General features: G+C 34.0%; 1 protein-coding gene across 50 annotated transcripts in view; it reads left to right on the top strand.

Moving 5' to 3' along the window:
• Window positions 1-13,022, top strand: part of MBNL1 (muscleblind like splicing regulator 1) — a 205,514-nt gene that overhangs the window by 187,841 nt on the left and 4,651 nt on the right. For 23 of the 50 annotated variants that reach the window (XM_032258310.1, XM_032258313.1, XM_032258494.1 and 20 more), the window contains 3 exons: window positions 7,573-7,608; window positions 8,300-8,394; window positions 11,323-11,397. In XM_032258310.1, the coding sequence (XP_032114201.1) occupies window positions 7,573-7,608; window positions 8,300-8,394; window positions 11,323-11,379 (188 nt within the window). In that variant the 3' untranslated portion in view covers window positions 11,380-11,397. Of the gene's footprint in view, window positions 1-7,572; window positions 7,609-8,299; window positions 8,395-10,180; window positions 10,245-11,322; window positions 11,398-13,022 lie in introns of all 50 variants that reach the window. The other 27 variants (XM_032258307.1, XM_032258309.1, XM_032258337.1 and 24 more) reach the window with 5 other exon arrangements.

The raw sequence follows: 13,022 nt of genomic DNA, 5'->3' as shown, positions 1-13,022 counted from the left end.
TATGGTTTAAGGATCAGTGGTATTTTATATATTTATTCGTGTTTGTGTAATTTGGAAATGAAATATGGTTCTCTTTTTTTTCTCTTTCCTCAACATTGTTATATGTCTGTCAAGCTATTTTTTACTTTCTTGCTGTAAGACCCTTTTGCCTTCATTATTCCATAGAATTAATTTAAATAATATGAAATGACACTTTCAGTTTTGATTTTTACTTTTCAGCCGTTTTGTTTACAAGGTCAAGAATGAAAAAAGACTTTGTGTTCTGGAGCTCTTAAAAAGGGCTCTTATTGACATCAATCAGTACATTGCTTAAAATTATTACTCTTTCTAAGCTACTATTGAAGTAGCCCTAAGGGCTCAGCAATGTTTACATTTATTATGGAGTTCTCCATTTGTGGTTTCAGCTCATTTTCAATTTGGTAATGTATACATAATCTGGAATTATTCACACAGATTTCAAAGATTAAAACACAGACTAGCTACTCATTTAATTGCCTGGAAATTTACTCTTTCTATTCACTCTGAATTTATTTCAGAAAATACATATAAACTAATTATTATCTGGAATTTTACTAATCAGAAACTCTAATCTCACTTTCCTCTTACTTCACCCTTATTTTCAGAATACCATGATTTTAGACATTTATTTAATAAAATTATTTTATTAATTAAATTGAATAGATATATATGTCAAAAATCCAGCTCCCAATTTTATATTCAACTATTTTGGCAGTATTTACAGTGTATTAGGTTCATAATGCTATAACAGAATGCGAATTTATTTTTGATTCATGAACAAAATAAATTACATCTATATGAGTTTTTACTACTAACCATAACATTTTATACAGTGCATCTTTGAAAATCAGCCATCCATATGTAGAATAAATATGAAGTAACAATTAAGTAGGATATTCCACTAGCTGAAATAGCCAGTGCCCCAGACACATGTACAAAATGATATTTATACTTGTGATAGTACCTATCAAGCTGCAGTTTGTCCGTATTGGAACAAAAATTAAATCATTTTGACCTGTAGTGTATTTGCAGCATTCTGAGGGAAAACTCACACTTCTCTTACATTTTGTAATATTATAACTTTCTTCTCAACATCTGTAGTTTTTCAGAAATTTCCAGAAATTAATCTTCTTGCTCTTGTGGAAGTTGCTGTGTCCCTAGATTTTCACTGCTCCCAACAAACAATCCATCAGCTTTTCTGTAGTCAGACGAGCAGATAAGGTTTCAAGGGATTATATGTAACTATCATAATCTCTTTGAAGAAATTAAAACTTATTTTTGTCAGTATATTTTATTGGCTAAAACATTACCATGAGAAATGACAGTTTTGGCTAGACCAATGGTAGTGAGTTATCTCAATTGATTGTTCACAGTCAGTTACAGATTGAACTCCTCTACTCACTCCACTCTTCTTGCTACTGCACTTGGCTAGTCTTTAAAAAACATAATAGTTTCTCTACTAAAGTCTAAACAACAAATCTATGCTATTTGAAGAAAGCTGAAATAATCTATTTTATCAAATAGGTTTCACATTAGTTTTTTCAACATTCAAATGACTATAGTTTTTTTTCTAAATAAGAATAACCACCAGTTGTATGGTACGATGGCCCTTATTTGTGATACTAGTATCTCCCTAGAATAGTTTTTTTGTCTGTGGATAGAACCAAAGATGATAGGTAAAGGTCAAATTAGGAAAATAATAAACTCAATCATAAATCAGAATCATACTTGTCTCTCTGTTCTAGGTTAAGCACTGCTAATTTAAACAAAATCTACATTAACTGAAATATGCTGAAAATATTAAGATATGTTTGCATTTATTGCAATGCATTTTGCATCAGAGATATTCCATTCTTGATCAATATTTCTCAAATATAAGCCAAGCACAGTGGCTCCCTCACCTGTAATACCAGCACTTTGGGGGAGGTGTCTCACTTGAGGTCAGAAGTTTTAGACCAGCCTGGCCACCAACATGGTGAAACCCTGTCTGTACTAAAAAGGCAAAAATAAGCCCGACATGGTGGCATATGCCTGTAATCCCAGCTACTCGGGCGGCTGAGGCAGGAGAATCACTTGAACCCAGAAGGCAGAGGTTGCAGAAAACTGAGATCATGCCACTGTACTCCAGCCTGGGTGACAGAGCAAGACTCATCGCCAATAAATAAATAAATAAATAAAATTATTTATGTGTATATATACACATACATGTGCGCACACCCACATACGCATATATATATTTCTCAAATATAATCAATATAATATTAGTAACATGACATTTTTTGCAACTTAGTTATAACGGCCTAAAGCAGCAGGTTGACCTTTATTAATCACATAATCAGAAGTAGGTAGTGACTCCATGATTATTTACAAGTGTTTTCATTATATAATATGTACCTGTGTGCAAAAAAATTGACCCTATGTCATGAAAAGGTTAAAATGGATAAATCATCGTTATTTCTGCCCCACCACTTTGTCAGACAGTCAAAAATGAAAAAAGTCTAATGCAGGGAATGTAAATGCAAAAGCCTCAGGGTTCAGGCAGGAAACACAAGTGAAGCAAGAAACAAATTGGGAGTTATGGGATCTGGGAGGCACAGGGGAGCACAGGCTGAGTCTAAAGAGTATTGTCAATGTTCAGACTTTGCCTTTCTCACCTCAAAGGATTGTCTGCCTAGGCAGGTTGTACCTGGTGTACTACAAACCCTTTGTAGCACCATTTACATCATAGTCTATGTAAACCACAGTTGATTACGTATATACCTCATAGGGTTGGTTATACAAACCTGTAAAACCTAACACAGTAGCCCTGATGTACAGTGTTGCTGTGTCTTATGATTTTTTTCCCCAGATATTCTGGACACCTGTGTGCTTATATGTCAAATTTCTCAATATTTAAATTTCTGCAATTCAGATTTTTAAAAACACCCTTTCAGAACTAAAGGAAATCTTACTACAAATTCACATATGATCTCATGTCTAATATCTGGGAGAAAAGGAATTTCATTCTCCAAAGTTTGGTTGTTCTGCAGACAAATAATACAGAAGAATTATATGATCAAGGAATTAGTATCACAATATAATAATTTGGAAGGTATACTCTGAAGATTTTATTGGGACTGGGAAGAAAATAGAATTCTTTCATTTTTTTGCAGCTCAAATTTTAGAGATCTATAGTCTGTTGCTTCAATGATAATTCTGATATATAGATCTATTTTATTCAAATTACAGTGAAGCATGGTTAAATTCTTAAAGCAGGTGACTGCATATACAGAGTAGGTTGTTGGCAAAAGATCAGGGTGCAGTGACAAGCCAGCCAGCCAGCTAGCTAAGAAAAATTACTACATACTTTAAGAACATAATTGGATTTACTGTGTACGTGACATTACCCATCTAACCATCATTCAGCCATCTTTCCATTCATCCTCCTATCATTCTGTCCTCCCATCTTCTTTCCTCTCTTTATCTTTGTTTCCTTCCTCCCTTCCCTATCCTTCTGTTTTCCATCCATCTATTCATCCACCCATTTATGTATCCACCCATATTTCCATTTATTCAGTAATAAATATTGATTGTATGCCACATAGTATACCAGTATTTATGTGAAGGATTGCAAACTCATGGCCCAAGGGTAAAATCTAGTATCTAGAAAAATGTTTGTTTGTTTAAGAGTGTTTAAATGAAAACTAAATGTAAAACCTCTAGATAGGACACATATTGTACCCTTCGGTTCCAAGCTGTACAATTCCCTATTACCTTAGGCCAAGTTGTTTCACACATTTTGTCCAAAACAGCTACTTTTTATTGAATGGTTGCTCTCGTTCCATGCTACACTGAGTGCTTTGTGCACATTATCTCATTTTTTTTTACAACGCCCAAAAGGTTGGCATTAATATTTTCATTTTACCAATGAGTAATTTGAAGCCTAATGAGGTACAGTGAAAAGCCAAGTTAAATGGCATTTATAAGGTTTAGATTTAAGTATAACTTGAAGTCAGGTCAGGCTAACCTGGGTTAGTCTCCCAGTATCTATGAGCTGATTACACGAACACCTTAAAAATGATTTGGGAGAGTGGAATAGCCCTTACTGATCACCTAACTCCATGGTGCTTTACACCTTCCACCTCATTTAAAGATAATTAAGTATTAGGTTAAATTCATACTGAAGTTTTGTTTTTTCAAATTTAGATATATACTTGTTTTAACCTTCCCCTTTCAGGACCAGATGGATTATTTGTAGATATTATGCATAATTTAGGATCTATTTATGTTACAGGTATGAATTTTCACTCATGAAATTAAGGTGTATAAGAAATACCACTTTCCTTTACATAATTTTTTACCTTGAAATTAAATTAAGTCTAGCTCTGATCTCTAATCTCCGTCTCCCTGGGTTGAGAGAAATAATAGGCATAACTGGGAATCCAGGACTCCATCCCCCAGCTCCTGTCTCTCCTGACCTTACTTTGAGTGACGTCTTGTGCAGTCTGGTTTTCTCAAACAGGCTATGCATCCTTCATTCTTCATTCCTCAGTCACTGCTGCTCACTGCTGGTAAAATCATTGCCTATGTACAAGTGCTCTTGAAGGCAGGTACTCCAAGGGTTCTGTGCTTGCCTTGGGTATAGGCTTCCTTGTCCTGTGAGTTGCAGGCCCCCGTCCCCTTGAGGGCCTGTGTCTGTAGGGTTGTTGTGAAAGAACAGGCTACCTACCCAGCTACCTGTGGAGCTGCACACTGCCTACCACTTCAGTCTTGAGGCATTTTTTTCTCTGCCCTACATCACCATTTTTTCCTACTTACCATCTTCAGAAGCACACCTCTCGTCTCCCTCTCTAGCATATCTCCCTCAATCAAGGTTAGCTTATGAGTTGTAACAGTTCTAAAAATACGTTGGCTTTAAACAAATTCTACTTTGGCTTGCATTACAACCCCACCAAGAATAAGGCAACAAAAGGCCAGGAAACTTTCTTAGGTGGTTGTGTGTAGGTATAAGGGTGGGGATAGGTGGGGTTGTGTTTATAGAAAGAAGAGAAACAAAAAGATTTGTCACATTTAGTATCATTAATAAATATAGTCATTCATAATTATATATTATTTATAATAAAAATTTTAAAAGTACTGTTTGGATACCAATTTTGAGAATAATCCAACTGATTGTTAACTTTTAGTCTTAAAATGATATGCACCATTTTTAGTAGATCTTAATCAGCTTAACACTTATAATCAACCTAAATAGGCCTGAAGTATTACATCAAAATTCTAACTTCCAACTAAATCTTTATTACAATTCTTTTTCTCTCTTCTACTTATTTCCCTTCTATTTCAAGTAATTTTAACTATGCATACATCTTATTTCTAAGTTTTTATCCTAGTTTTTCCTACATTTTCATACATATCAATTAAAATTTTTGATTTAAAAAGTTGTGCAATTAAAATAACACATTTCTTAGAAATACACCATTCTGCTCTGCAGATATCTTTGTAGGGAAAATTGGAAATTGACAAATACATTCACTTAAATTTTGCTTTGTGCTGAAAACTGAGGAAAAATTTAAGTTGGCCATTTGCACATTATTATTAATAAATCAACCCATGTAAAGATGGAAATTATGGTCATTTCAAAAGTGATTTTCGTTTTTGGTAAGTGGGTCCTACAGCATTATGTTCTCATATTTGTGAGTTACTGCACCCTGGCTAGTATTATCATTGCTGCCTTATGTTTATTTGCTGCAAATCCCTCTCAAAACTGTGTGCATTGGTTATAATGGTAATGAGGAAGATAACTCAAATTAAAATTCAAATCAAAAGCTTTAGGGTTTTAGAGAGATAGTATAAGGTTAACTCATTTTCAGCATGTGCAGGCTTAATTATGCATGGGATGAAATACAGTAGGCAAATCTCAGCATAATAATAAATAATTGAAATATATAACCTGTACAGTATTTAAACTGGCTTTAATATTCCTTAATTATCACATTATTCTTTTTCATTTGTCGTTTCTTTTCCAGTTCTCTCACCCTACCATTAAGACAGTAATGATTTTATAAGATGTAGATCTAGTATTAAGTTTTGCTTGTTCTACTGTCTCAAATTATTAGAACTTATTTGTTATTACTGGCTTGTTTCTGTTTGTCTTTCACAAGTCTTTGACTCAGTAGTAGTAGCAAATGACAGGGATCTTCAAGTGTCATAATGCTTGTCAATATAATATTATTCTACCTGATACGATGTGTCCCTAGATTCATTACAGAGTTTAATCATTGATCACTGTGCCCACAGTCTAATTGTGATAACAAACTAATTGCAGCTGTTACAGGGATGCCAGTTAAGTAATCCATGTTTCAGTTGAGTTTCTCAATGGGAGCTTTATTTTATAGGGCCATCTCTGACAAGATGCATTTGGCAGATACTTTTCTAACAAATGTTCATCCCAGATGCTGCTAGTATTTAAACAGGATATGCCAAGATTTAGATGGAAATACAAAATCCTTTGATATTTTAAAACTTAGAATTCTAAAATAATCCCATAGAAAGAACAGTAGTTCTGCATACGGGAAAGTGCCCTGTACTTGGTAAAATAAGTTAAATTTTCAATATTTACATGTCACAGAGAACAGGAACTATCTATAGATGCACCGTTTATTTTTGCTTATCATGGTTGAACAATTGTCAGCATCAGTGCTAACACCCCATATGTGATGTATGTATCTTCACTATCTCCCATTCAAGTTTTTTATTGAAGTATAATTAGCAGTTTCTTATGTGTGAAATTTTGTTGAACATTTGCTACTCCCAGAAGTCTTGAAGGTCTAAACCAGCAATGAAAACCACTCTGATTTCCTGGATAACATGAAGTAAACCAATTTGATCCTTACAAGAAATTATATTCCCTCTTAATTCTTTTCCTACATTTTAATTTCAAACTAAGGAAATTCAGAAATTTCACTTTTTTATGTGTAATTTATTGCTTGGTATCCCTCCAAATACAAATTCTGTATGAATAATCACAACCCTTTCCTATATGGTTGCCGCTACAATGAACAGGAAAATAAAAGGAATAAAATAAATGTTTGGGTTTCATTAAATTTTTAAGTCAGTTTTGTATATTGAGTTATTTAGTATTTAATAATAAATAATAAGTTAGTATGTGCTTGATATAAAGGAAATATTAAGGCATTCATAAGTTAAAGTCAGAAATAGCAAAGCAACCAGATGGTTAGTAATCAGATTAAAACAAAACAGATTACAATAGTACTTTTAAAATAATGAAGTGGATTTAAATTACTTCCAAAATATTTTGCTTATAGACACCAATTAAGAGAAACAAAGTGTACCAGCACACAGTTAAACTGGCTTTTATTCTTCACTTGAGACTAGTTCTAATTGATCACTGTGCTGTTGTATGATTTGATTGTGCTGACAGTTACATGCCACTGTTCCCATAATAACAATTTTTCTTCTTTGTTCAAATGAATTTTCTAATTACACGTGTGATGGGATGTTTTAATTCTTTTCCCTTTTCAAATCCACCTTCCTGTTGCAATGCATGATGGGCAGGCTCAATATTGTGCATGACACCCGCTACAAGTGTTGGTAGGTGCCAGCTTTGTTTCTTGATTATCTTAAACCTATGATGTACCTCACAGCCCCTCAAAATCCACTGCTAAGTTTAACTTATATCTATTGGGTAAGTCCATTTCCCTTTTACTAACACCTGTCAATTAAATGTCATTTTCTATTTAATTGACATGGACTCACATAAATGTTTTCTTTACACACAACAGTTTCCTTTAGTCACCTTTGGTGGATTTTGATTGGACTATGAGTTCTGGTGTGTAAAAAAAAAAAAAATCTGTTTCATAAAAGTAATATACTGTATATTTTTATAATGGTAAATGAGAAAAAAATACTTTCATTCAAACAGATAACTGTATATATTAAGTAAATACTTGTACTTTGACTTAGATTTTAAATGTCTATGAACACTATATAAAATTCTTGTTTTTGACTTAGCAAATTAAGCCTGTTTGTGTCAATTTTCTTGATTTGATGGTAACAAGCTTTTTCCCCCCTTTTTTTTCTCTTTCATCCCTCCTCCCCTTCTCTCCTTGGAATGTTGTCCTGCTTTGCGCTGTGATTGCATGTCACTCGCTGGTGATGATGTCCTGTCACATGGCTTATTGCTGTGATAAATACCATGCCCAATTATCTCTTCCATGTTGCCATGGTTTCCATATTGCTACACTCTTCTGTATGTTCGCTTATATGATTTTCCCTCCGAAAGTTCCCATGGTGCACGGTGCTACGCCAGCCACTGTGTCCGCAGCAACAACATCTGCCACAAGTGTTCCCTTCGCTGCAACAGCCACAGCCAACCAGGTTTGCTAATTTACAGCTTTGTTTCTTAAAAAACAACTCTAATAGGGCTCAATCCAACAGCCCTTACGCACGTGGATTTCCCATTGAGGTCAGTGGGAATCGTGTGTACGTGAGGGCTGTAGAGGGTGCTTTAATAAGCATGGGGTTTCAAAGATACCTCTTGTTGGCCTACACATTCTCTCTATGATGAGCAGCAGAATGCTTTTATGCCATTTATAAGTGCTCCAAAGTTGTCGCAGCTCCATTTCTGAAGCTACTAAAATGATATTTACACAAGCAATTCTCACTGGTTTCGACCAATTGTGCAGGTATTTTGACCAATCAAAAACAGAGATCATTTTAAGGTTTTTATTTAAAACATTTGATATATACAGTTTCTCAGTTCTTGCCCAAATGATTAATAAAAAGTAAAATATTTAAATGTATTATATATGCCACAAATGACCACTCTTGTAAATAGTTTGTTATAAATTCGTTATAATATGAATCATTTAATAAGCTGATGCAAAATAAATTGTTTGTATACATCATTTCCAAGCTTTTATTCTGAATGCTTTCAGTGAAAGAAAAATACAAGTGCTCTTATTTCTACAATTAACCGGCATAAATGTTGGAGATTTATGAAGGAAAAAAAAATAAATTAAGTATGACAAATTGACAATCATTCTGTATTCTGTGCAAGTTTATAGAGTAACAGTTATGTGAGATGCTTTTAAGTGAAAGGGATTTGTTTCATAAATTTAAATCTTATGATATACAGTAATAATTATTTAAAATTAAATGATGATTTAAAATATTTAAAATTTAAAAATTGACATTCATTCACCCAGCATTTTCTGACTCTACTTAAAAATATTTTCAGAAAATACTGGTTAATTTCAAGTTTTATTTATATGAAGTAGATTTGGACTTCAATAGAGTTGACAGTGTAAGAAAAAACTTAGAGCCAAGCCAAATTTCAGATAATCCATAGATGAAGATTAAATGTGGCCAAATTAATCTCAAAAGAATCAGTATCAGATGAGAATCAACATATTCCCCCTTGGGAAGGGAAGACCAATTGAGACATCAATTTGTTGTTATTGCTGTGAGGAGTAGCCACCCTTGTTCCACAATACATCATATACTGTTGATGAAGAATATTCAGCTATTAGTATAACCATTAAAAACTTTCAAAATCAGAATACAAAAAAAAATGAATTTCAAGTTTCAGTCAAGCTTTAAACGCTTCTTGGCAAAGAATCGTTAATTTCTCAGAAGCTTCTCAAAATATCTCTGGATTTACGTGAACACATCAGACTCATTTACAAGAATGCTTGATTGTGCTTATGTGGCATGTTAATAAGTAATTTTTGGTCAAACTGTCGTGATGGACTCAATACAATCCATCTACAGTTACAAATCAATGATAAAGAACTCTCATGTGTATATCATATATGACTGTAGAATTGCTGGTGTAAGCAGAACTATAGCAGCAAATTTCAACATGCCCTTGGCCACCTGGGTTGTAGGGGACACTTTACTTTTTGCATTGTGCTGTGACCATTTCATGCATAATCTTGGGTCTTCATACTATTTGACAACCAAAGGAAAGAAAAGGGAATGGATATATATATACACACATATATTATATCTACATATACATACATATGTATATGCCTACAGTACATTAGCAATGCTGGAAATAGCTGATGCCACAAAATGCAGCCTGCATGCATGCAGAAGTTTATAGCTGGCCCTTCATCTGCATCGATTGGTGTTGAAGGTCCTTGGTATGTTTCGACAGCCCCATCCTTGATGCTTCTACACTGTTGGGTGCAACATCCTGTCCTGCAGCAGCAGGAAAAATGGTATGAGAAGCTTCATTATGCTTGGAGCACATTTTCGTGCCATTTGCCAATGCTGTAAAATTGTGTAAAAATGTCAGCTGAGAACTGAAAATAAAACAGGGACATATTAATATACACGCCAGACTGTGGATTGTAGTATGTTGAATTAGTCTAAGATGTCTAAATTGAAAAAAACAACAACAAAATGCCTTTGTGTATGTGATTTCATTATTCTCCCAACAACATTGATGAAATGGGATTAGTGTCATTTTATAGAAGATAGTTAAGCATAGAGTAATGAGTTGCTTTGCTCAGGGTCACACAGCCATTAAATAGATCTCTTGGGGTAGAACCCGTGCCTTTAGTCCTCTGACACTCTCAATCTATTGTGCTGCCTCTCTCAGGTTAGCAGCCATTAATTTTGGGTTGAAGAATCAAACTACGAATTTGAAGTTCTTAACTTTGGGGACTATTGAAATAAGTCAACTCTGTATTGGTTTCTTATTGTATTTTCTCTCAAGTTATCTTGCCCATTTAAAATACAATAAAAGGTGCCATTAGGATTCAGAAATATGTTCTGAAGTAATAAACCTATGCTCTTACCTAGTTCTTTTTAATTACTGCTTTATAATGCTTACCTTGTATTTTTAATTTGGAAAAAAAAGTTAGACACCCTAATTTGAATGAAAATGTTAGAAATTTGGTTGCACAAAAATAGGCAAGACGTTTCCTTATCTGATTTCAGGATGATTACTAAGTAACTGAAACCACAGGGGTGTGTGTGTGTGTGTGTGTAGGCCAACAAAAAGGGCTTCTTTCAATTACTGCTCTGCATGAATTTTTGATAGTTTTACTTATCTTATTTCCTAAAAACTGGTAACATTTATAGAATAGAATTTAACATGAAGATTTTAAAAAGTTAGTTGCTACTTTGGCATTTAAGTTTACATTAACTTACTGTTATGTTGACCAGATAAGGACTATTCACCTCACAGCTGAATTTCACTTTTCTTTAAAAATTTAATATTAAAATGTTGTAATCTCTTGATTGTTGGCTTGCTTGCATGGATCATTCATTAAATAATTTTTTATTTGCTAGATACCCATAATATCTGCCGAACATCTGACTAGCCACAAGTATGTTACCCAGATGTAGAATTTTCATCACTAAACAGTAAGTTCATTATGAAATATATAGTTGCATATTTGTGGTGGTTTTTTTTAAAGATAGCAATTGTATAGTGCACTTAAAATTTTGTAAAATCTCTGAGAAAATATTTATATATAGGTCACATTTTTATTTTAAATGGATTGTGAGGAATTTTATCAGACATATTTATAACAAATATGTTACTATCACTTACATATACAAAGCACCAAGAGAAAGTAATTTTTTAAAATTTCAGATTAGAAATAAACACAAGCCTAAAGAAGACATATGACCAAAAAATAATTAGAGACTATAGATCAAGGGTTGGCAAACTTTCTTGCAGGGTCAGACAATAAGTATTTTTGCTGTGTGGTCCATATACTTTCTGTTGCAACTACTCTATTTGTATCATTAAAGCAGCCAGAGACCACATGTAAACAAATGGGTGTGGCTGTGTTCCAATAAAACTTTATTTACAAAAACAGGCAGTACATCACATTTGGCCCACAGGCAGTAGTTTGGCTGACGCCTGGTGTAGATCATCACTTATTATTATTTTTTTTTTATTCTTTGGCTAAACCTTAAATGAGACTATGTACTCATTTCATCCCATGCATCACCATACACAGGGGCATGAGAATATAATGAGTTTGGCTAAGCATGGTGGCTCATGATTGTAATACAAGCACTTTGGGAGGCTGAGGTGGGTGGATTGGTTGAGCCCAGGTGTTTGAGACTAGCCTGGGCAACATGGTGAAAAACCCTGTCCTACAGAAAATACAAAAGAAAATCAGCTAGTGTGGTGGCACACTCCTATAGTTCCAGCTACTATGGAGGCTAAGGTGGGAGGATCACTTGAGCCCAGGAGGTGAGGCTGCAATGAGCCATGATTGCACCATGCTGTACTCCAGCCTGGGCAACAGAGCAAGACCTGTCTCAAAAAAAAAAAAAAAAAAAAAAATGAGTCTGACTTGAAATAAATATATACACATCACATATATGCGTACACACAAATCTCCATATTCATATGAATCTTAAGTACTTTAGTTACCTCGGAGGATTATATAATTCTGCATGGTTTAAAAGTCTTGTATTTTGTCTTTAAAAAGTCTTGTGTTTTGCCTTTAAAACGCTGTCTTAAATACTTACAAAGGTGCCCATTTTTCATCCATAGGAATATGTTTTGTCCAGTAGGTAGGTGTGCATTCAAGTTATAACATGTGCTCAGATGCTTGTTAGGTACTTATTTTTCTATTTAGTGAGAGACATTACATTTAAAACTGAAATTGGTTAAGATGGGTGACCATTTTCTATTGCTTCCTTTCATTTATTTGTTTATTAACATATTTACAAATGAGTTTTTGGTGCTACTTTGTGTTAGTTATCATGGCAAGGAGATAAAGATGAATAGACAATAAGATAAAGATGTAAGGAATTTCAAGATAATACATTAAAATAAGAGAGGTTTGAAGAAATTTCTCTTGGAGCAAAGATGAAGGAGCAACTACTCCCAACAGGATCTGCAAACAATTGAATTTGGATAATGAAGGTGATGTTCTAAAAAGAATGGAGGTGTAAAGGCCTTGTAGAATAAGGACAGTGTGCCAAGTCAGGAGACAATGATGGCTGGGAACCAACTCAGAGACTCT

Source organism: Sapajus apella, unplaced genomic scaffold (genome assembly GCF_009761245.1).
Source record: "Sapajus apella isolate SASKATOON/1434 unplaced genomic scaffold, GSC_monkey_1.0 scaffold4, whole genome shotgun sequence".
Lineage (NCBI taxonomy): Eukaryota > Metazoa > Chordata > Mammalia > Primates > Cebidae > Sapajus > Sapajus apella.
This window is presented reverse-complemented; position numbering and strand designations above follow the sequence as displayed.